Here is a 25459-nt window from a genome sequence, read left to right as displayed (position 1 = left end):
TCTAAATTAAGTTCTGAGTCCTTAGTTAGTTATAGGGCTGTGTTTGTTTATAGGGAATCTCATGGACTCATCCAGCGTGCTGTAGGGGTCTCTGGGGAATACACAAATAGCAACATCTTGCTTTAAGTTTGCTAAAAAAACTTCCTTTTGGGCAGGTATAAGGTCTTGAAAATAATATGGCTACAAAATGAGATTATTCATTTTAAAGGTAAAAAATGGGATAGGGTGTGGAATTTCTGAACTAGGGCTTTATTGTGACCTTCTTAAGTCTGTTTTACAAGTGGCTAAGGGAGGTTGTGAAGACTGCATCTGTGGAGATGTTCAAAAGCCATCTGGGCAGCCAACTGAAAGTGTCTCTGGTTCAGCAGAGGAGGGTGGTCCAACTGACCTCCAGAGGTCCCTTCCAACCTCAACCACTGTTGAGGATTCTGTGATCCTCTACTTTCATCTGTGACTTCTCTCATTTTGTGGGATTTTTTCTAGTTTTAGTCCAACTCTCATTCAAATATACAATGGCTTTAATGTCTGGCTGTGTGTCAGAGCATGTGTGCAAGGTCAGGCCAGAGGAATGCATGGATAGCTTCAAGTGTATATTTGCACTGGAATTGCCAAAATTAGTTTTCAAAAGTCTTGCAATAATCTCACAGCAAGACAGTTTTGATGCAGAAATCCTGAAGGCAAAATACCAAAACCAGGCCACTTTGGCATTGGTTATTTCACTTTCTTCATTATTTTCTGTGTTGTGGCAAGATAACTTGTATATGTAATAAGTAATAATAATGGCCAGTCTTCGCGAGCGAAGATTTGGGAAAGGTCATAAACCCTTCGAGCCTGCGCAGTGGATTTTTTAGGTGAGACACAGCGTGCGCTGAACTGAGCCCACCCTTTAATCCTGAGGTTCATCTGCCGGGGCCGAGCAAAGCTTGGACAGTGGCAGTGAGGTCCCCAGGATGTAGGTTTGTTTAGAGTGACCTTCTCTTAGCTGGATTGTATATGTAACAACTCTTGTAATAGTGGCAGAAGGCACTAGTGTTCATAAAGAGGATTCTGAATCAGATCCTGTTTGTCATAATTTAGAATCATAGATTCATAGAATTGTTTGGTTTGGAGGGAACCTTTAGGGGCCATCTAGTCTATCCCTCCTGCAATGAGAAGGAACGCACCTTTCAGTAGACCAGGCTGCTCAAAGCCCTGTACAGCCTGGACTTGAACACTTGCAGGGATGAAGTGTCCATCACCTCCCTGGGCAACCTGTACCAGTGTTTTACCACCCTCACTGTAAAATACATCATCCTTATATCTAATCTGAATTGATCCTCTTTTAGTTTAGAACCATTACCTCTAAACAAACAGTTATAAATCAATATTGCTGTTTCTGTCATTGATGAGGACTGTGATGTGAGATTTCCTTTGCAGTCTGGCAAAAAGGGAACAAAAATTAGTAAATATGCTTACTCTCAGGAGGTGAGGTCAGTGACAACTTCGGTGAGATTGTTCTGAGCTGTGTTGTTGAAACAGTCCTGGAAGCTGATGCAGACACTGACATGCGCAGTAACTGTGGAGATATACCAAAAAAGTGGATAGCTGAGGTTCCAACTAACCCTTTTAGCCAGCCATAAACTGTGAAAACAGAGACCAGAACTGCTCCCTGCAGTTTATATCTAAAAATGAAATTTCAGACTCAAGCCAGTTTTTTCAAAAGCAGCTGTGCTGGAGTGGGGAAGCCAGGCAGTGTACAGGAGCCCCCACTGGTTGGTTGAAGGGTCAGGACTTCTGAGTAGACTTCTAAAGCTTTACTCATAAGAAGCAGCTCTAAGGAAGGGTGAGTGGCAGGAGGCAAGTTTTCTACTGGGACACAGAGGGCTCTTCTGGATTAGCAGAAAGTGCACATTCCCCAGCATGGGCTTGCAGTTGCAGGAGGGAAACATTTAGCTCCCTTTTTCCTTTGTAATAATCCTTTACCACTGTGCACAGGTTTTAGCTGTCACTGCTGCTGGTTCCTGCCCCTCATCCTGGCACTGCCATCGATCGTCGCTACTGTTGACACTCACATGCCCTTTGATGAAGTGGCTGTCACAGCCCCCGTCCCTCTGCACAGACCTGCTCCTATCTGAGACGTTCATTACTGTCGTTTGCCAAAAAGGTTTATGTAACAGATGTTGCAAAGCAAAGGCACAGAAGCACACACACACACTCACACCCCATTATGGTGGGGGCTGTCAGAGTGACGGTGAAGGGAGGATGGTCCACAGGACTGGAGTAGTTCAGAGGCACAGCTGCATCTGTTCAAAAAGCAACTAACGCCTCTCTGTGATTATGCTTTATTTTCAGCTTGTCATCATGGCTGGGACTGTTCTGCTCGCCTACTACTTTGAGTACACCGACACTTTTCAGGTGCATATCCAAGGTTTCTTTTGTCAGGATGGCAGTTTGATGAAACCCTACCCTGGGACAGAAGATGAGAGCTTCATTTCACCTCTTGTGCTGTACTGTGTGCTGGCTTCAACTCCGACAGCTATTGTGAGTATAAGGAATTATTTGAATTCTCTATGAACCCTTTCATAAACAATAGCAATAGTCCTGTGATATCTTTGCCCCCTGTCCTCTCTATTCAGCTGTAATTAATTCACACTTAGCCAGATCTCTGTTTTGCCTCAGCCTAATATGATCTTCATCAGTTATCTCCAGAAGTAATTATTCTGAGCTAATCACAATGCAAGAGTGAGGGGTAGAGCTTGTTAAGCCTTGTACAATAGCTTGCTCACTTCAGTGCTTAGTTGTGAATTGCCAGGGCTCCAGAGAGGCTCTAATGCAAAGTTTACGTATTACTGGAAATAAGAAAACATAAAGCTGAAGTAAAACCCGGGTCAGACATGCAGTATATCCAGGATTATTTCCTGCTATATTAAAAGGACTGTTGAAGGGCTTTAAAAGGCTTGGATGAGCAGAAAGATGCTAAATACATGAATGCTATTTCCTTTTTATTTATAATCTCTCTATTTTTAGCAGTCACATCCACTAAACCGTTTTTTTTACCTGGTTTTCTTCACTACCCAACCAGTAAACTGCAATGTAGCCATTCTGTGCAGATGAAAATACTCAATTAGCTGAGTACATACAATTCCAAACAGATTATTGCAGTCAAGTGGTTAGCAAAACTTTGGCCCTCTTCCATTTTCTGTGCAGGTTGCAAATTTCACCAATTTTTTTTGCTGCATTTGTAATGACACTCATAAATTCCTATCAGACTCTATCTTTATGGACTTTGTTTTATTTCTTTCCTTTTATTTCTTTCCTTTTAGTATTTCTTCCTGATATTATTTTGCTTTTCATCCCCTTCAAAAGTTGATTGAAGCTGTACATGGCATATTTGCTTGTGAATGGTGAGTGCTTCACCACAGTCCATTTTAAGTTTTGTTCTGTAGTAATTTTAGTGCATGAAACTGTATTCTTTTCACATAATGTGGTAAGAAGTGTGAAAGGGATCTGCAGAAGAGCCTATAGTTTTTGGTACAGGACACTTTCTGAAAGCAAGTAGGAGTTTTGAAATGGATTACATCAAGAGTTTATGAAAATCCTCATTTTTTACTTTGATTTTACTTTGGGCTGCAGTGATAAATGATTTGCAAATGAAAAAAATAAATACCACATTTCTCCAACTCCCCCATAAACATAGTGCCATTGTTTAGGGACTTAGCTTTCACAGGCATTTTCTGTAAGGGTAGATGGTGTGTCACTATCACACCTTCATTCTGTAGCAATGATATTAGTTTGTCCCTTGATTAACTGGCATTGGGTAATGAGTGTTGTTCTTTATTTGCATCTGCTGTTTAAATCCTTTCTCTGGCCAAGTTTCATGCCAGCCCTTACGGTTTTGCTCTGCTGGATCAGCATTTTCTTTCTTTTTAGTGACTCAAGAAGTTTTTCCTAATTATTCTTCTTTATGAAAAGCTGAGTTGGAGTCTTGACTTGGCAGTACTGGGTTAACAGTTGGACTTGGTGGTCTTGAAGACCTTTTCCAACCTAAACAGTTCTATGATTCTATCAAGAGTACTGTTTTTGTAGTTTCCATAGCCCATATTAAACACAAAAAATGTAGTGAACATCAAATAAACTTTTTGGGTGCTGAAGAGACTTTCAGCTTAGTGCTGTGTGGAGATGGACTGTGTGAACTGTCTCATAAAATGCACTGTCCAGAAACGCTATCCTGGGTCCATAAGTGTAGTTATCACCCTGGATGGTTGGATCCAATGCTGGGTATAGGCTGGTAAGCTCTGCTTCTTGGGTTGTGCTGTGCTGTTGCACTGGTACTGCTTCAGCTAGAGAGGACATGGTCAGGGTCAGCACACGGCTCTTGGCACTGTGCTTTGTGGTGATCTCTGCATACAACCTCAAGGAGACACCAGATCAAACTTTCCTGGGAAAACATTTTTTATTTCCATTTTTAATGTAATATGTATTAATACATTATTCAATCAATTTTTTGCATTATTTGTATCATTGTATTGTATTATTAATACATAGTGTAATTATTTAATGTCTTATTACTTTTGGGCTAATCTTCAACCAGAGCATATGTCAGAGGGATATTTTTCTGTCCTCCTGACTGGTGCTTATGACAATGTTTTAATAGAAGTAACTTCACTTTATTCCTCATTCCCATCTTCTTCTGAGAGACATTGCTCTCCTTGCAGGGTGATTTCAGACCTCTGCTTCAGCTTGTAGCTGACTCTGCAGACTGAGTTTTGGCAATGATCATTAATAAAAAGCTTATAAATGAGACAGAAGGTGAGCTCAGATTCTCCCTAAACTCTGTTCTTTTATTACCCTGCTGGTTAGTCCATTCAGAGTGTGAGTATCCTCAGCTGTCCTTCTATACCCAAATGGGTGCTGCCTGTCATTTAGGCTGCCCACAGTCTGGGGAGAGATGTTTGGTCCAGTTGAGTCTCCCAGGGACTTCAGTGAAAGGAGCAAATGCAGCCATTTCTACTTACACTGTGAGAATTACACCCTCTCAGACAAAACTTCCAAAAAAACTCCACACAAACAAAAGAACCCACACAGCTGCGCTTCATGGGAGGGAGCCTTGTGTACATTTACTGTGGATTAAGTTGTAGCTTCGCTCCCTACATTCTGCAGCTCCACCATGAGGACATGATTTAAGTCAAAGGCAGTGCCAGTTCCTCCTTAAAATTACTTGTTTCTCCTCTGCACCACACTTTTTGCTTCATTTTCTGATGGCAAGCCAGTTGATTTGGCTGGGAGGATTTGCAGTAGCAAACCTGATCTCTCTGTGTTACCTTCACGTTACCACTGTCCTGACATCTCATGATTCCAATAGTTTACTGAAATGAATGGAACCAGCAGCAAGGAGGTACTAGCTCATGGTACCAGCTAAAACTGGAGAAGATATCCTAGTAGTCTGTACAAGCTCCCTCATCCGAGGCACAAGCAGTGTTTAAGTGCAGTCCTGTGTGCACAGCTCTAGGGAGGACTCAAGCCATGATTTTCAGCATAGCTGGGAGGTGTTATAATGATTGCAAGCCAAAAGAGAACATCTTTGTGAACTTAATGGAATATCTCTGTGTGTCTGTCATTTGGCTGTGACAGTGTGCATGAGGAAAACGATTGCATGTGTTTTATTTCTGACAGCACTTTTCAGAAGTGCTGCTGTAGGTTGGTACCACGGTATGTGCATTTCCCTGCACTTCTCGTGGCAAAATAAATGAGACTGGCCTGATTTTGTGCAGTTTTATTGTTTTTGAAACACTGCCCTAAAAATATTCTGGGACGGCTCTACCACATTCATTAGTGTCCCTCAAGACTAGTTTTCCCTGCTAAGAGGTTACTGTAAAGCAGCCAATTCCCCAGTTGGTACTAAACAATCCTTAGAGTTCAGCACTGTGCCTACTGTGTTCTATCCAGTGTGATTTGTCTGCCCACCCAAGAGAAGCAGAGAAGCTTGGAAACAGAACCATCTCACTGAAATGAACACTGAACAGCAGCAGGAAGCTTCAAGGGCACTGTTCTTTGTTACCTGAAAGTGGAATAGTAAGTGCCACTACTGTTTTCATGCAATCTTCAGTTTCTTTCCTTTGGTTGGAAGCGGCAGCCTACATGTTATCATTAACTGACCAGTGCTATTAATTTGTGCAAAGGATTATTTGTTTTCAGACAGTGCTGGCATCAGTCAAACTGAACCAGTCTGATTATTAATTAGAAGCTGAATTACAGTGGTGATCTGAAGCAGGAGGAAATTGTTCAAACTTCCCTTTCTACAATCTGCACATACTTTTATGTATGTGAAGCTTTGAAAATATCATTCTTCTAGATGGTTTTCCTATTCTGTCTTGATTCCTTGGCTTTGGTTTACTATAGCCATGTTACTACAGTGATTTATTTCTGTGAGAAAAGCCAGGGAATTGCTGCCTGTCTTGGCTGATTCCCCTGTGGCTGCTCTGCAGCAGATGCCAGGAAAACCAAGAGTGTCTGACACAGCTCAGAGCACTGTTGCAGCAGCTTCTTCCAAGCTCTTTCAGGCAGGAATCTTAGGTTCTGCTGGTGGTGGTGCTTTCAGAAGGCACAGCCTGCTGTGCTACACATAACCTGCTGCCCACCACACTTCACCCCTGTGCTGGCACAGCAGGCTGTGTCCTCTGCCAGTGGTGACTTGGCTCCCTCTTTTTGAGGCTTGCCAGGGCTCAGGTCATGAGGTGGTGAATGACAAGCTGGGCTACAAAAGAGTAATGCGAAGGTGTGCCCAATACCCTGTGTTCATATCCTGTCATTTGCACACCATTCTGGAGAAATAATAAATACACCTTGTTGGTGTATTTATTAGTTTGGTGTAACACTTTCAGGCATTTCTACTGACAGTGTCTCTGGCAGCTTGTAGTGGTCCTGGCCACACACCAGTTTGTGAAGAACAGTGTAGAGCTGTGGGAAATCTCTTCATTAGAACTTCAGTGTAATTCTTGTAGACAATTTTACCAACTTTACTTGAGAATAAGAAGAAGACAGGTTTGGGTTTTGAGCAGGCTAGAATATAAATTGTGGATTTCAACCCTTTTGACATGAAATTAAAAAACAAAAACAAAACAAAACAAAAAAAACCCAAACCAATTTCCTTGTTCTGCAAAATAACTTGTAACTGTACTTTGTTATTGTTTTCATTCAACAACAACTACCCACTCAAAACCAGAATGAGATAAGTAATTGAATGCAGATTGAACCAATTGTCTCCTTAGAAGATGAAGGGTGAGCTGGCATTGCAATATTCACCTGAAGATACTGCTTCATTTCCTTGTATAGTTCTGTAAAATACAGCATTGATTCCTGGGGGCTAGAGAAGACCTGTTGAGAGGCTGATGGCAAAGACAAGAGAGTGTCTGAGAAAGCTCTTAGCTATCCCTCTATCAATAGTGATGTTATCAGGAAAACCTGTGCTCACCAAGGCAGGCTTGGTCAGGGCAATGTCTGTGGATCACAGCAGGAATACTGTGTCCTGGAGAGGCTGTTGAGGCAGTTCACAGCCACCCATTGCCTTCTGAAGTACCTCTTCTCAAGGCAAATGTTGCTAAGTGTTTGCCGCCTTGATTTGTCCATGGAATTTCATCTTCACAGTGTCAGTACTGGGTCCTGTAGGTAGCAGGTAGGATGGCAGACCAATATTCCTCAGGGCCTAAGGCTAAATGTGAAGGAGATTTGAGGAATTAAGGAATTCACAGCAGTAAGTGAAATTCATTGTGAGTCATGTTCTTAGTGGGGACTGTGAAGAAGAGGGAGACAGACTGTTCAGATCACAAGAGGCAACCCTGCAGTGGACACCAGCTGCAAAACCCAAAAACTGATTAAAAATTAGGAAAATTTTTGCCTACCCGATGAGGGTAGGCAAACACTGAAGCAGAAGGTGTGGGTTCTCCATCCTTGAAGGCATTTGTAATGTGACCACTGCAGGTTGGAGTTGTGCTGGCCCTGCTTTGAGAAGGGTTGGACTGAGGGACCAGCTAAACCCCTGTGTGATTCTATGCCTTCTATGTGGCTTGTGAAAATATTTAGCCATTTAACTAATGACAGATCAATGGAGACATGAGCTCCCATGTAGAGCCAGAAGAGCATCTCTCTCCCGCCTGCAGCTGTGCTGATGCAGACCTTGGAGACACTGCGATGCAAAAGGGCAGAACTGCTTTTGGCCACTACATGCCAGTGCTTGATGAAACACCCACTGGAGCACTTTGCAAAGGTCACCTTTCAGTGAAGAGGCCTGCTTTTCCCAGGAAGAGTGTGTGGAATCATTCTGAAACTGGCTGATTGGGGTTGAGAGCCCCACAACCCTCATCTGCTGCTATTCTCTGTTTTTGAGCACTCAGTATGTAGCTTTTCTCACAGCCAGTGCCTTCCTCAGATCTGCTCCTCCCCTTGGCTGCTATTTGAATGCTGCAGAGTGATTAATTTCATTCATTCTATTTGTGACATTCAAAATGCAGCCACACACATCCTTGTAGAGGATTCAGGAAATGTCACACAGGTTGCTGAGACCTGCCCAGAATGGAGAGTGATGATGTCCCAAGACCTAAGTTCAGTTTTGTTTGCTGCAGAGATTTTTGTGTGTTACAACATGTCCCTGCATGGGGTTTCCATGTAGAAAGTGGTATTAAGAATGACTGACAGTATCACAAGGATGCTGTTAGAGTAGACAAGCTGAAGGATTTAAAAACTTGCGAAAATCAGAATAATGTTAACTAAATGCATAGAAAAGAGAGATCACGTCTGCACTTCACATAATTCTCCCTAATGTGGGAACTCCATTGTCTTGCTGTGATGAGAAATTACATCCACCGTACTTTTTCATGGAAAGCAGCAGAAGGATGTAACTTTCATAGGGAGAAAGGCGGACTTCAGGCAGTCCCCAGCTATGGGCACGATGCCTCCCGCATCTCTTCCATGCGCCTCCTCCTTTCTCTGTGTGGAATTGCAGCTGAAATGAAAACTGTGGGAACTTTCACGCAACCCCAGTGTTGGCTCCTGGAGGAAAAGTAAGCCAAAGCATGGCAGGGGAGTGAAGCAGTGATGCAGTCCTCAGCTTTGCTAGAGTAGAAGAATTGAGTTACAATGCCAACGTCTTGAATAAGAAAAACTAGTAAAAAGAACAAAAGGGTTAAAGCTGGACCTATCCTTGGCTGTCAGCACAATCAGTTATTACTAATTAAGTTGAATATAACTCTTCAAGTTTGCCCCTGACCCTTACCCCACTGCACAGTTCCTGCAGGAGGGCTGCTCCAGGACGCCACTCATCTGCAGCCTCCTCTTGGTTGTAACTCGGACACATTCTTGGATAGTTTATCTTAGTTTACCCTCAGAGAAACAGTTCTTCTTCTTGATGTTTGCCTCAATTTTTTTTAGAATGCTGTTGTGCAAATGATCATTTGTGAGGTTACCAGAAAGTGCTATAGGAAAAGAAAATGTTCCCTGTCCCTTTAAAAGCAATAGTTCTGTTGTTTTGCTGATTAAATTGATAATTAAATTAACAAACTGTTGCTAATCTGTACAGGGGTGTGGGGAGTATCAGGCACTAAAGTTGTGCTGAGAACTTGATAGGGGAAGATGAGACATTTTACTCTCTGAAAATGTCAGTTCACAAGCTGAAGAACTATCATGGAAAAATGGCTTTTGAAGAGGAAAATGAGACAGATCATGTTATCATCTGCTGGCTCAGGAGAAGAAATGAAAATAAGTAGAGTGTACGCAGCAGAGATCTTTGAGAACTGAATGTTGAGGAGCAAGTATTTGGTGAAATCAGCAGAGGAAAAATGAGTGCTGGGTAGATAATTCTAATTCATACTGGGTTCTTTAGGGCATCATTGTAGTGTTTTTACCTGCTAGTAATGCGAAAGGGAATGTGAGCAAGAGTGTCCAAGCAATGTATCCTCAGTGTAGGTGAGCTGCCACTGCATTCAAGAAACAAAGAACAGAAACACACCCAGGGGCACTACATTTGCTTCCCTATTACCTACATCATGCCAGACTGCAGATCACCTGTGCTTTCAATCCCCAACTGCCAGTGCAATTTTCCTGTCATTTCTACTGTCTAATTAAGCCAGTATGCTGCAGAAGCTCATTAACCTTGCATTGTTTTCCCAAACAGAAATAAAAGCAGTTTGCTTGCTGTTTTCTTCTTCCACCCATATCTGTCTACCTATATTTAGATTTCAGATTTAGAACTGAGTTGTAACCGCTCCTGAAGTGCTGATTCTGTTTTGGCAGAAGCTAAGGTACTTAATAGTGCTGGTGATTGATTCTCGGAGGCCAGCTGGATTACTTGGCTGGACGCGGACTCTGCTCATGCAGAATCATCAGGGTTTAAATCATTAGAATCAGTGGAGTTACTTGACTTCAGAAATGCCTGGAGAAAAAAAAATACGAGTTCTTTGAGGAGTTGTTCCGACCCTGTTCAACTGCACACAGCTAGATTAGCTATCAGAGTCAGGTGTCCAATCCCCCACAGCAAAGCTCACTTTCTAGAGCCCACATTAAATGTACAAGGAAACCAAATCTGCAAATCCCAGCAACTAAATTTAGTGCCAGAGACGGCACCACAAGAAAAGTCTGGTTATGTTGAATCACCTTACTTCACCCCATAAATATAGCATTATTGCCATACACCTAAACTCTCTACTAAACCAAAGGCAGTATTCACTTAAAAAAATCACATTTTGATATATGCTATAGGAAATGTGGGATAACTCTGCTTAAATCAGTGGAATGGAATTGAACCGATTTATAGCCTGTTAAAATTTACTCCTAAATGTAAGTGGAACTAATCTATCCACATGGGAGTTGCTGGGAGTATGCCAGACAGCTAGATTTATAGAAACAAAGATGGATATTGAAGCAGGTGAATAATGCTTTAACTTCTGATGCAAAAGAACTTTAAAAAATGGATATATTGTTACAGGAGGACTGTTAGTACATTTTATACCTAAGCCTCTCTTACTTAAAAAGTTCAGGGTTTAATTTTAAAGTCTAGTGACCCCTGCCTTCATAGAGCAGAAATTCCTCAGGTTGTGAGTTGTCTCTCAATGCGTATGTACAGCCCCAGGCGGACAGAGATCCAAAGCATTAACTCAAACTTCTGAACATTATTGTACTTCAAATAACAAACGTTTCGAAACAGAGCGTCACTTTTAAACTGCTTTAGTGCAGATGGTCTTTTTCTTAATTCCCAGCCTTGTTGTTAGTGAACTGAGCTTATTGAACTGCTTGCCAATTCTGTTAAGAGCAGATGGAGTGAAACAGGATAAAGGCAATATTTCAGTGCAGCTCGCAAGCACTGCCCCCCCCCAGATGCCATTATCGACATGCATTTTAGAGCTCCACATCTCTCCTCATCAGCAGTCAGAATTATAAAGAGGTTAAGCATACTTGCCTTGAATGTCAGTAATCAATAAGGATACTCATTTGGCTTAATAAGGATAAATTGTTGCCCTTGAAACAAGGTACCATTCCAGCAGTCAAAGTGAACTAAAGTGACTTCCTTGATGTTTATAGTAACTCTGGGTGTCTGTGTCAGTGTGAGAGTGTGTGTGTGTGTGTGTGCGTGCGCGCTGATGTATGTATGTTGTTTTGTTGTTCTCTGGCTGTTCCCTAGCACTATGGATTCCTCTTGTGTGTGTCCCGTAATAATGTCTTAAATTAATTATTTTGAGTGTTCCCCTTTAAAAGCTCATTTCTTCTACTTCAGGCTTTTCTTTTAAAGACTTTCATTACAAACTCTCACTTTCTAAAAAGCTCCCAGTTTCCCCTTATAAAGCCTGCTGACAGAGCATGGTAGGTGATGTTTTCAGAAGTTCCTTCTGTGTGTGGACCATTGTTGCCTCTAAAGCCTGTGATTAAATTCAATCTGGCTTTAGTGAGGGCAGATAGACTTCAGTGCAACAGAAGTAAATTAATTGTGAGTACTCAAAGAAATAGTAATACTACTCCTATGGGAAGCAGCTATTATTTTTAAAGAAAGCATGAATGTTCTGATCATACAGAGATATGTAATACATAAGCATGGCTAACATAATGATAAATGGTTCCCTGGAGACTTAATTTTTGATAAACAAAACAGGACATCTAGTCAAATCTTATTCTTTCTCAGAGCGTGTTAATACCAACAGTCCTTGCTTATTACCAACAATTCTTGTCTGTTATTATCGGGAGTCCTTGTTTGGGCTCCACAGCCATCCAGCTATCAGTGTTTGAGACATACCACTTTAGCCCCCACTTTTTTGTTCATAGGGTCACAAGAGAGTTGACTTTAATCATAATAATTTTCCCTCCTGGCTATAATGAGTTGGCATCTTTCTTTAAGGTTCAACAACAAAAATATTATTCCACTTGGGTTGTTATTCAGGCAAGAAAAGCTAGTTTCCAAGGCTGTTCATTAGAAAACAGGTGCTCATTAGATAGCAGTAGTTCTTGGGAGCAGACGGAGTTTCCGATAAGCTCCCAATGGGCTTAGTCCAAGTGCTGTTTGTCAAGGCTGAGGCCTAATGAGCATTTCTCAGTGTCCAGAGTATAGTGTGGCCTGGGGAGGGGTGTGTGGGGGGGTCCCACACCCAGCTTCTCTGGGCCTCTGTGACCACAAGAATGACCCTTTTCTTGTTTAGGAGCTGGGTCTATGTCAGTTCACCTCGAGTAAGTGTGGCCTCACTGTGGAAGTGCAATGTCCCAAAGCCACATTGCTGTATAGCACTTTCTGTGAGCTGGAACTAGTCACCTGTGTTTTAATGTTTTGCTCATGTAATTTTTAACCTTCTGTTTCTCTCTCTTTCCTGGCAGATTTTTATTGGTGAGATATCCATGTATTTCATAAAGTCAACCCGAGAAACTCTAATTATTCAAGAGAAAACTATTTTGACTGGAGAATGCTGTTACCTGAACCCACTGCTTCGAAGAATAATACGTTTTATAGGTAAGAGTCCTGATCACTGCAAGTTTAGTCCCTGCTTGCACCAGAACAGAATGAAACACACTGATAAATACATAAATACATATTAAGTACCTCACAAAATTAATTAAGCTGTGAAATCTTTGCAGGCATCTTCCACCTTAGAGGGATAGTCCCCTCAGGATTTCCAAGGTAATGTTCAAAATTTGCCATATCACGCTGTCTGGAGCTGGTTCATATCGTATTCTGCTGAGCTTAATGCTTTTTCTAGACCCTTGAAGAAAGGTTATATCAATCAAATCCTTATATAAATAATCCCATCATTGCTAGTCTGTGTAAGCTACCCATTTTACTTACAAATTGGCCTTCACCAGCTCATCTATTTGGCATTTTTCTTTTCAGCTCTAATTTTAACATCCATAGCCCTGCCACATAATGTTCAGCTGAGCAGGGCAAAAAAGCTCAGAGCTCACTTCAAAACAATGTTATTATTTTCATTGTATTTGCTTCTTTTTAGAGCTTTCATGGAGTTAATTGCTGAAAAAATGAAGTTCTGTCACTAAACCATTTGGAGGTTGCTTTATATGGTGCTTGAAAACCGCTTTACCTTCTTCATACTGTTGATCAGCAGTCTCAAGTTCATGCATGGAACTGACAATCTTACCCTGCCTTAGGGTTTTCAGCAAATATATGCTGCAAAGGAGGAAGAACAATGGTTTTTCTTCTCCCTCTCCTACCTTTGTGCCTCCTGCTTTATACATGGAAGGTAGGGAGGGAAATGTCCCTTCTTCCAACATTAGGGTGGAAGCAAACCACCTATGGTTTGTTAGTCAGGCCTGGATTGTGTGTTGGTGATGGAAACAAAAACAGGAATGCAGTTTAAAGTAAAATAGCCTTGAACTTCACATAACCTCTAGGATGTATTGACAGACAGTGAACTGCTGTTAAGAGAGAAGCAGGGTACCAGCTACCTGAGGGCTACTCAGGGCTGTTTTACTGTTCCAGCACATTTGGCATGTTGTAAAGCTCCAATCAAACACTCTTGCCTGTGGGTTCAGCACTAAAAATATTTAGATCATGGAGGCTAAGCACTTGCTTGGTATGTTTCCTTATTCTTAAACATTCATGCTATTGTTTCTCTTCCAGTGGAAGAGAAAAGGAGTAGCAATGGCACAGTGGATTCTGAGAGTTGTAGGATATGAACCATGCTAGAAAAGTCAATCTTGGCCTTGCAGCTATGTTTGTTTTCCTGAGAAAAATTAAGTTAATATTATTAGAAATGGCTTAGTCTTTGTCTTGTCTTAAATTACACTGAATTTTTGCTTGTTTTCTTCTGAAACCTTCTCCCTGCCTCTGCAGTGAAATGAGAGAAGTAGAATTTGTTGAAAAGTGGATGAAATAATTTATGAAAGGAGCTAAAATAACTGCATGCTTTTCATTTTGCATTTCACCTTCATTTTGAAAACATGGCATGGACTGAGCAGCTGTACCCTGTGCTGGATGATCCAGGGAAGTTAGCTCCTTACAGCTGCTTACTCCAAAAAGAGGCTTCCAGGTGCTTGGCTCTACAGAGATGACCAGGTTGCTTATACATGGATTTCTCTGTGTGTGTCTTCTCTTGCTAAACTTGAGGGCCAAAAGTTACAGAGCTGATTAAGTAGGCTGTCTTCCAAGATACCTTAGCAAGCAGGGTGGCTTGTTGCAAAGAATTTTGCTGCCAGTTTAGTTTTGGTACTAATTCATTGAAATTCATCCATATCTGGTGATTTCTTTTGCCCAGATGTTTGAGCAAGTCTTACTGAGCACCTGCAAAAAGTAGCAATTTAACTGCTTGGAATATTGCCTTAGAAGTCATTACAGTTGATATTACTGAAAAGGATGAGAAAAATCCTTCAATTTGTCTAGGTGCTTATGTGTCAGAAAAAATGAACAGTACTGTTTGACCCAACAAAGCACATCATGGACAACTTTTGAAAGTTGCTGTTCCCAAATTTTAGAAAGGCAAAGAGGCTTTTTCTCCCTCTATAACTTGGTAACTGGAGTTGCTGGGAAGAGATGGGGTTTCAAGAATAGTAGGCTAAATGTGCTTTCCACAAAACAAGCAGGAAGTTGTAGATACTTCACTGAACATTCGTTTAGATTTTATAAGGAAAGAGAAAGAAGAAGGGAAACTCCAAACTGTCTTTTGGTCCTGTGAAAGACAAGGACCCTTGTCATACTATCTCCATGGGATCTTTTGGATTTGGTTGCTAGACTTGAGCTTTTCTCCCTTTGCCTTTTCTTCATGTGTACAGAATTAAGCACTTTTTTACACTTTGCTAGTGGAGCAAAACAAAAACCCTGCAACTCTTCTGGAATGTTATGAAAGCCCCATGTTTCTTTTTTGTGTTTTTATCCCTGTCTTGCTTACTATGCTCTCTGTTCCTTCTCTCCTTGTTTTCCTCAAGGCCTCTGCAGATGTCCATTTCGAACTGCCTCCCCTCCTGAGTTTAGTGGGGACCTTGAATGTTGAGCTTTGTATTAAATCCCTGTCTGGTTCTTTGTCCATGTGAAGCAGAAGCACAGTTTCATCTTGCTTCCTGGCCCAGGCATGAATTCTGCATGTATACTTTTGTGGGAAAGGGCTGCCTCTCACCTTGCTGTGGTGTTTGTCATATTCTGTACTGCAGCCTAAATTAGTGAAACCTGCTGTGTTCCCTGTATTTAGAAAATCAGTTTCTTTATCACTGAAAAAAAACTGGCTTAGCTTGGAAACATCAGACTTTGATGTATGTTGCAATTTGTTCCATCTTCATCTTTATCTTTTACAGCTGCTTCCACAGACAATTTTTTTAAAAGATTTTCAGGTCAAACAAATGGTGTGCAATTGCTTGGAGCATTTTCTTCTGAGATATTGATGCTGCACTGCTTTTCTTTAGTCACATCATTTCTCCTCCCTCCTCTCCCCACCCCTTGGGGCACTTTTATCATCAGTTTTTGCTGCCAAAACTCGCTGTTCATGCATGGAACCTTTGAGAAACTAGAGTGCCTGTTTCTTGGGCCTCTGCCTCTTCTACCTCTCCCATCTTGAGCATTTTGTAATTTTATTCATTCTATCTTCCTGTACTTTTCCATTCAGTACTTTGTTAACATCATGCCATCTTGCATTTGCTTCCATGTTCTTCTTCATAGTTTGTATTACAAATGAAAGTTACAAAATATTTTAGCATTATTTAGTGAGTGGTTTCAGTCAAGTTTTTAGTCTGTTTATGTACAGCTGCTATCATACCCCCAGGATCACAGATTCAGACCTCCCTGACTCACTGTGGCAGGGTGACTATAGTACATATTGTTGCACTGTTATATTAGGTTTGTAATCCACATGATTAAGTAGTCTACCTGCAAAGCCCTGATAACATGCAAGTAGCCTCTCTGTAGCTCAGATATGTAGAAATGCAATGTGCTTCATCAGTTTGTTACCAGAGGCTTTTACTTTGGATGTGCATAATTTGCAGTTAACAAATGGTGCAGATCAGCTTCTGTTGACAACTTAATCTAAAGCATGGTGACATCTCACAGTGGGCAGCTAAATAATGAAATTAGGGCTTTATTTCAGTAAATTAAGGCTTTAGTTCAGCAAGTAGAGGTTTACAAGACTTATACATATATTGAGTTTATTGTATGAGGACAGATAAACTGATGCTCTGAATTGACAGAGCTCTGATGTCGATTCTTTGAGCAGCTGCAGGACCCAGCTTGCCTGACCTTATCCTTCTGTCTGGCTTGGATCTGAGGTTCGCCGTGAAACCATGCATATTCTGTTATTATCTGGCTGCTTTTCTGCAGGACTCAAGCTGTATTTGGGTTTGTTGCCCCTAACCTAAACTGCTCAACAGCTCGAACTCCTGGAGGTCTCTTTTCTTATCACTGAAGAACATCCACAATGAGAAACAGTATCACTGTGCTGGGGACAGATCAACCCTTCGTGTTCCCTTTTATGCCAGACTCTGAGTTGGCAGCTGTCTAGATGAAAACTGGTAGTTGTGAAAGCAGCGAGGAAGGAAGATATCCTGTACATCTCTCAGGAGAAGTCTTGAGGCTCCAAAGCTTTTTGCACTGAGAACTGAATTTCTGCTGATGTGCTCAGACCATGTGTCTTCCTTTTTATATCTGGAGGGAACAGTGTCCAGGCAGGACACTCACAGGTGAAGCAGGCAGACCCAAGAGGCAGTTGAAGCCTGGAGCTTTGTGAGGTCTTCACTAGGAGATCAAAGCCAATCCCATGATTGGGTGATGAGAGCTCAGAAGGTTGATGTTTAGCCTGTTCCTGGTGTCATGGCAACAGGACAATAAATTTCCCTGCAGCACCCATCTCTGCAGTTGTAAAATGGATTAATGATACAAGTCTCCTTTAACAACACTCTTTAAGATATAATGATGAGTGGTGGTTTAGCAGAGTCTTAATCATGGGACTATAAATGTATGGCTTTATTGGATGCACAGGATTCTCAGAGCAAAATGTTCAGAGATGGGCTGAGAATCAGCATTCCCATAGAGCCCTGAGTCCTTCCAGGGACACTTCCCACTGAAACTCTAATCTGCTTTAAAAAACATAGGGATAGAAAAGGAATTAGGGGAGTATGAGTGTGCATGTGTAGTATGAATATTTTCTAAGATAATTAGGTTGAGAATTACAAATTCAGATAATTGACTGGGCACTGGGAGAGAAGAGTGCCTAAATAAATATCTTTGTTTGAAGACATGATGATAGGTTAATGAAGAGCTCAGCTTCTGATGTCTCATGAGCCCTTCAATGCATTGTTTCTTTCGTCACTTTACTTATGGGTTTCGTGGATTTTCTATCATAGGGCCTTCTACCTCCTGGTTCTCATTTCCACCCACTGGCTTCTTACTTGTCTTTTCCCTGTGTCATTTCAGCTGCTCTTCTACAAGTTCCAAGAGGTTTTGCTGATGATTTTTTGTAGTTGTTGTGGTGGTAGTGAAGGATTTTTTTTCCAAATCAGTGGCATTTTAAATGCTTTTAATAGCAAGAGTTTCCATGGAGTCAACTAGCAGCTGCAGTGACTGATATTAGATAATTCAAGGTGGAAGAAGAGAGCCTGAGCATGAATTGCAGGGAGGAGACAGGGTTGTACTGAATGTGCGAGAAGAGTTGTATTTTTCTTCAGGGCAAGTGCCTCTGTTGGCAAAAGCAATAGCGTTAGAGGTGGCAACACGGATGAACAACCACACAAAGAGCTTGACAGGAGATAGAACATAAGAGTAGAATATGGGTGAGAGTCCAGAAATCATGGGTTCATGGAGGACAGTCATTTAGGAGGATGTGTAAGTAGAGAAATTAAAAATTAAGCATTCAAAATTGAAGCTGCCAGATACTCAGATCCTTCTGCCAAGGCAAGTGTTAGTTCAGATGAGATGGATCTGGAAAGTCAAGCTTCATGTTGTCCGTCCTTGGCATTTTTCAACAGGCTTCTCCTTGTTTCTTTTTCTTTTGATTTCCACATTTAGTTTGTCTAAGGTCTTTGTCACTGAAGGCAAAGACATGTTCAGATCTGATCCTCAGTTCCTTCTTCTTGGACTCTGGAGCAGGGAGTATAGCCTACCCCTCTATCTCTGGCCTAAACTAGTATCTCTCCCAGTTACATTCTGCTTACTGTTTTGTCTTCTAGTGTCCTCTTCCTGGCTGCTCCTGAGATGCACAAACACAGGTGAGGGTCACGTCCTGACAAAAAACCCAGGAAGCCCTTCCAAACATAGCTTCTGCTCCTTCTTTAAGGCCTCTTTTTGCAGCCAGACAATGTGACACATGTGGCTGAGGGCAAAGAGTGGCTTTATGTAAATGCAATTAACCTCCATCCCTTCTGCTAGTAAGCAGCTGTAGGTCTGCTTCCCATGTGGCTTGCACTGTTCCCATCTTTTCTCAGCATATGCTAAGTTCTGCACTGAAGTTCATTCCCAGGTCTTCTGGCCCAGAGCGAGCTTAGTGAGATAAATCTCTTGCTCCTGATCAGGATGACACCACCTCCTATTACAGCTGAGTGTCAAAGTCTGGAAGAGGTACATATTGTCCCATTCTCTCTCTCTGGCATTATATCAAGGACTTCAGCTGACCCTGAAGAGCCAGGGCTGGTTGCCTTCCCTATGAAGCCTTTCAGCAGCAATTTGTCTGCCTCTAAAAACCTGGCACTCACATCACTGTGTTTTTTATGCTCTAGTCAGTTAGCTGAGCTGCTGCAGGTCATTGAACAAATCCATTGAACAGATGGATTCCTGAGGTACAAAAAACATCGGGGGACTGTCCGCCCCTGCCCAGGCTTGCTGGTGTTACAGCCTTTAAATCAATTACAGCCAACCCTTCCTCCAAGTCTCTAGAGATGATGTGGAGTGTAATCCACCCTGCAAGGGTGACATTCCTGCCAGCTGAATTCGCTGGTGGACATGGCTGTGGTTCGCATGAAGCACAGTCTGGCAGACCTGCGAGAGAGGAGTTACAGTAATCAATATGCACCACACTCAGAACGCGATAAAGGTTTCAGCTGTGGCATGCTCTGCTCTTCTGTGGACTGCTGCAGGCCTCAGCAGCTGACTTGTTGAGTTCTGTGCTACCAAATACTGAGGAAATGCAGGTGTTGAAACTTTTTTTTTTTTAATGGAGCAAAACACTGGACCACCTTTGTACCTGTACACTGCTTAGGGATTTAGATAATTTTGTGAAGCCTGTGAGTTTTTTCTGAAACACCTTGTTTCTTGGCTTGTACTCACTTGATAAATACCGTGGGCCAGACTGCATGGCACGTAAATTTCCTCTAACTATTGTAAAAGGCTGTGTAATAATCCCCACTGCATTCCTTCTAATTTGCATGGCACATCAGAAAGATGCCATTTAAGGCAAGCTGTGCCAAAAAAAAAAAAAAAATTTAACAAAGAGCTGTATATAGAACAAGATTCATCTTTGTCATAACTTCAGCTGTTTCTCCAGGCTGAAAAGATACCCTACTACCTTTTTCCTTTGTACTTGATTGTGTACTGACTAATGTAGATGAGAAGTTCCTGCCAGCTGTGGAAAACCGTGGATTTAAAATATTAACACAGGGATAAAGGAAATAAAGGAGCAGTGTCAGTGCTCTCTCCTTTTAAACACAGACACTTATCAGGATAAACAGGAGGAAAACTGTCACACGATTAAAAAGACAGGAGTCAGTCCTGCAGTCTAGAACCAGAGGAGGGCAGCCTCCTCCTTTGACCACCTCTGTTTTGAATCCATGCTCACAAATCAGTTCATTAATAATAAATAAATTCACGTGAAGAATACACTCAGCCCCCCAGAATCATCTTCACTGTGGTGATGCTCCATCCTAACCTTGGGGAAGGATGGTGAGGATTTACAGCTCCACAGTCGTGCAGCCCCCCAAGGCTGCTTCCCAAGGGCAGGGCTCTTCCCATCATTATCCAGGGAGGGATCTATGTTACAGAGACACCACACCATCTCTCTGAATGACTGGCACAGGCAAGCCTCACTCTAACACTCACACAAATCCATTTTAGATAGTTTTAGTTTATGTTACTGCCTTGTACACACTGCATTATCTTGCTGACTCTCTGATATTTTTTGTGTCTCAGGCTATAGCTGTCCTATTTTCTTTTTCTAACTCAGTATATATAAGCAGTGAAGGTGTAACAATTATGGTGGTGCCAGCTTTTAAGATTTCACCACAGCTCTCTAGGATGTTTTCCCTGGAGCTCCAGCTCTTGGTCATACTTAAATACATAGCAATCTCAACTAATTTATAATTTAAATTACTTTTGCTTACACAGTTACAGGAGGGAGAAAGCAAAAATACGTGACTCTCAATATTCCCACACCAGAAGCAATTATTTATTTTTTCTACGTTTTTGTGACACTTTAATTAACCTTAGCGATGAGAAGGGGAAAAGGAGAGCTGATTTAATCTTTCAGAACATTTGGGTTTGGTATTTCTGCAGATATGCTGTTCTTTTCCTTTGGTATGTGGGCAGTACATGCATGTGAAGGATCCTCATATATGTTCATAGCAGCTGTAGCAGGTATTGATAACACTCATGGGGAGCCAGTGGAGGATGTGACAACTGCAGTATTGATCAAGGGATGCTCCACAGCCCTGGAAATACGTTCTAGTGAATGCTTCATGCTGTAGGATTTGTGGTTATGTGCTCTTGGTGACATGAGCTGAACTGCAACTGTCTGGAAATGTCTTCCAGAGCAAAGCAATGGGTTGCTTCCAAAAGGACATGCCAAATCTTGCTAGATCAGAATCTTAATTTTTCAACATCAAGACAATGAACAGTCAAAATTCAGGAGGTACTTGACACTCGATAGTTATGTTAGGTAAGTGCACTATTGTGTCTCAGTACTACACTGCTCTTTCAGGTTCAGAGATCTCATTTTTTGTCACAGATCTGGTATGAATACATGATATAACTCCTATTATGTCTCCCCCTCTCAGGTACCATGGTATTTTTTAAACTTGTTTGAATAATCACTGTTTTTAACTTTTCCTCACAGGAGTGTTTGCATTTGGACTTTTTGCCACTGACATCTTTGTAAACGCCGGCCAGGTTGTGACTGGGAACTTGGCTCCCTACTTCCTGACGGTGTGTAAACCCAACTACACTGGGAACGACTGCAGGGCACACCATGAGTTCATAAACAACGGCAACATCTGCACTGGGGATGTGGAGGTGATTGAAAAGGCAAGGAGATCCTTTCCATCCAAACATGCTGCTCTGAGCATCTACTCAGCTTTATACGCCACGGTGGGTGCCAGTGATGACTGCTGACTTCCGTGAGAGGTTTCTGTATGTGCATCTAGATGGGCACATTTTTCTTATGATGGATTTTTGGAGAAAAAGAATGTTGCTTTGGGGGCTGCTTTCTTCTTTATCTATAGGGGGAAACCGCCTTCTCTCTCTCATTTTACCAATCCTGGGGTAAGCAAATGAAGTGCTTATTGCTTTTGAGGCACTGCATATTCCAGAAGTATGAGGTCCTAAACTTGTCTTTACTGCTGGTTTTCTCATTCAAGATCTTCTTCTCCCTGGCCCTCTCTGATGAGCATTAAAATGAAGTTGATCCTTAAACAGCTTCTGGATTGCTACTTTTGCTCCCGTGCTTGTTGAACATTTAATATTTAAATTGTGCCACTTCAATGGGAAGCTGAACTTAGGCTGAATTTTGCTGCCCTTGTTTATGACCTGAAGGTCCTAATGAAAGTTAGTGCCAGAATTTTGTTGTTATCACAGGGAATGCACCCTAGTTGACATATTGACAAGGTGACACCGCTGTACTGTAAGGAAGGAAACTTATCTGTCTTAAAAGGTCTCATGAGACAGATCGACTGCTCCTTTGTGTTCTCTGGTTAAAGTTTCTGTAATGCTGGAAAATCGATCCAAGAATCTTACTAACAAAGCAGAAAATCTTGTTGGTTTTGCCATTAAGATCGAAGGGCTTAACCTGGTTCTGATCTTAAAATGAATTAACCTAAGTCTTTTTCCCCTAATAGCCTGACCAAGTAGTGGCAGAGTCTGTCTGTAGGTCATCAGTATTTAAGAAAAGTGTTAAAATTACTAATGACAGGGTATTTACTGAATATTTTACCCTGTGCTCAGGGTAGCAGATGAATAAAACACCATATTATTACTGTAAGATGAAGAGTCCACCAGCTGCTGTTTCAATATCCATCTATTTGCACTGAATGTTCTGTGATTAATGATGGAGATATAAACTGCAACTCCTTTGATCAGGATTTGTTGGAAACTGTGTGGAAAGCCTGTAACATTTTGTGCACATTACTTCTGAACAATATGCAGCCATGTGTGAAATACAATAAACTCGACATGGTTGTAGCAGCTGTTTGCATTATGATAAACTCAGAGGTGAAATTCCAGGATCAGGCTTGGTCCTGTTTCTATCCTAGGCTAATTACACCTTTCACGGACTTTCCTTGCACATCTTCCCATGTTTCCTAGGTAGGCAAGTCTTCTACAAGCAGGCTGACTTCTACAACGGAAGGGCAATGCTGCTTTTCCTTCCTGAGCTTAAGTCCCAGGTAGTTCAATGTTTCTGAGCTCTAGTCTTCCCCGAGTACCTGTGATGGGTCTGCATTTCTCCTCACATGGGAAGATACCAAGTAGAGCCAGGACATGGAGCCATTTCTGAGCCACAAGGTCATGAAAGTCTGCCCTTAGGGCATTTCAGCCTACAGTCCAATTTCAGCCCAGTTCTCTGCCTCTAGAACTAAAGGTGTTATCACTTGTCTTTTCTCTGCCTGTCAGCTGGGAATAACATAAGCTTTACACAAGAAATGCATTGTTCAGACCTAGTTTTGTTTAATAACTGTGCTATGCACAATTTTTGGAGAAGTCTCTTGCTGATTCTAATGTGCATGATAATGTGGGCTGCTGAACATGAAACATGGGACATTTGCTTAGTAATAGGTGTATTTTGCATAAAGCTGAAAATTTGAGCCATGGTGCAAGGAAAATAAAACAGCTTGAACATGAGTAGGCAGGAGAATGGAATCAGCACGGACATTGTCTGTCATTGTATGAATGTCTGTTGAGATCTGGGAGTCTCCTGCCATCACCAAACCTCAGGTGTGCTCTGTGGATGTTTCTGTCTCATTTGTTCATTACTCTGCTACTGAAAGCACTCTCACTGTGATTGGTTTGCCTTTGTGGGGTTTTGGTGTGTTTGTTGGGGTTTTTTTTTAAATAATCTGGGGTTTATATTTAATCATTAAGGCCTTTTTCTTTGTCACCTGTTAGAGAGGCTGAGGAGAACGCAGAGCATCACTTCTGTGTTCTCTGCAGGCAGAGGTGCATCTTGTATGCCTGAAGTAGGGGAAAGAGAAAATGGCTGCCAGCCCTGACTTCCATACTTACAAAAAAAATTAAAATGGCATCTAATTAAACTTTATCAGTCTCCCAGATTTATCTCAGGAAGACATGGCAACCTCTGTACATAGTCCACTCGTGCACTTAGAAACATGATTTTGAGTTTCTTTTCCAAGAGAGAGGTTTTCTTTTTTTTTTTCCAAGAAAAAGGTTTTTCTTTCCAAAAGAAAAGGGCTTTCTTTTTCTTTTCCAAGAAAAAGAGTCTTGGTTCCAGCATCAGTTCAGCTGATGGGATGTCAGTCCTGGTTTCAGTGTCATTCCAGCTGCGTTGGTCTGGCCCATGAGATGTTCAGGACCCTGGGGGCACCACCCAGGCTTGGCATGATACCTTTTTATGGACAGGTTTCTCACTTTCTGTGTAAATTAGTTATTGTGCACAGTCTGTTTGTTTAGGTGTTTCCGGGACAGAGAGCTGTGGGGGTCTCTGGTGGTCTTAATCCCACCCTATAGTCCATGCTCACTTCCTGCAACTCATTCCTGTGCTTGTGCTGTATTTGTTGTGGTTCTTCCTCATGGAAAAATGCTGCCCTATCTCTGCCTGGCCCCCCTTCTCCAGCCATATATTGTTCTCACAGTGTCTTGATACCAACAATCCTTGGTTATTATCAAGAATTTTGTCTGTCTTTACCAACAGTCCTGGGTTGGCTCCACAACCATCCAGCTATCAGTGTTTGAGACATGGGCTGTTATTCAGGCAAAACCCCCAAGTTTCTAAGGCTGTTTATTAAAAAACAGGTGCTCATTAGACAGCACAAGTTCTTGGGAACAGTGTTTCTGATAAGCTCAGAGGAGCTTAGTCCAAGTGCTGTTCCTCAAGGCTGAGGCCTAACCAGCATTTCTCAGTGAGGGGGCTTGTGGGGTGGAAGCTGTGCCAGCACAATCCATCCCATGACTAAAGTCAGCTTCTCTGGGCCTCTACACCTGAACATGAAACTTCGAACATTTGGGAAATGCTGAATAGTAGAGAACACCACAGCAAATACCTTCAGCAGCCCAGGTCAGTTCAAGGCCTTGGCATTTTGAGCAGCTGCACTGAGTCAAAGCAGTTGTCAAACAGCAGTTGTCAAAGGCTCTGCTTCTCTCTTATAGAAATCTCTGCGATAAAAGAAAAGATTATAAAGCTTGTAGGACAGGATTTTCCAGTATTGGTATGAAATCTTGAACTTTCTAAGGAAAGTAAAACTATCACAAATCTTCCCACTTTTTGCTGCAAGGACAAGACAGACTTCTTCCACTTTGCATTTCTCATTATAGATATAACATACATTCTAAATATATGCATATATTTGCATATACACATAAGTATATATGGATGTCTATTTTAAACCTGTAAACAAAAAAGCCTCCTTGACTGTCCCTGCTTTAATTTATATAGTTAAATATAAATAAAAATAGTTAAATATAAAAAATAGTTAAATATAAACTATAATTTATATAGTTAAATAATGTGTAGTATATTTTTTTATATTTACTTCACATCTTTTTATATTCACTTCTTTACTCCTCTGTTTCTGACATTTAGAGTTTTGTAAATAAATAATTTTGCTTTATATTTAGTGTTGTGGGAAATTTTCAGAAATAGCTGCTGTGTGA

The 25459-nt window shown here is 41.6% G+C and overlaps 1 protein-coding gene and 1 long non-coding RNA gene across 4 annotated transcripts in view; one reads left to right on the top strand and one right to left on the bottom strand.

Annotated features, from left to right (window-relative positions):
- PLPPR1 (phospholipid phosphatase related 1) overlaps positions 1–25459 on the top strand; it is a 131791-nt gene that overhangs the window by 98595 nt on the left and 7737 nt on the right. For all 3 annotated transcript variants that reach the window (XM_064642757.1, XM_064642756.1, XM_064642758.1), the window contains exons 3-5: positions 2332–2520; positions 12826–12958; positions 21477–21727. In XM_064642757.1, the coding sequence (XP_064498827.1) occupies positions 2332–2520; positions 12826–12958; positions 21477–21727 (573 nt within the window). The remainder of the gene's footprint in view (positions 1–2331; positions 2521–12825; positions 12959–21476; positions 21728–25459) is intronic.
- LOC135407586 (uncharacterized) lies at positions 13406–24931 on the bottom strand. Its single transcript, XR_010426935.1, has 2 exons — positions 24850–24931; positions 13406–19408 (listed from the first exon to the last, which is right to left on the bottom strand). It is a non-coding gene; the product is annotated as an uncharacterized LOC135407586 (long non-coding RNA).

Source organism: Pseudopipra pipra, chromosome Z, assembly GCF_036250125.1.
Source record: "Pseudopipra pipra isolate bDixPip1 chromosome Z, bDixPip1.hap1, whole genome shotgun sequence".
Classification (NCBI taxonomy): domain Eukaryota; kingdom Metazoa; phylum Chordata; class Aves; order Passeriformes; family Pipridae; genus Pseudopipra; species Pseudopipra pipra.
Note: the sequence above shows the minus strand (reverse complement) of the source record. Positions and strands in the feature narration are given on the sequence as shown.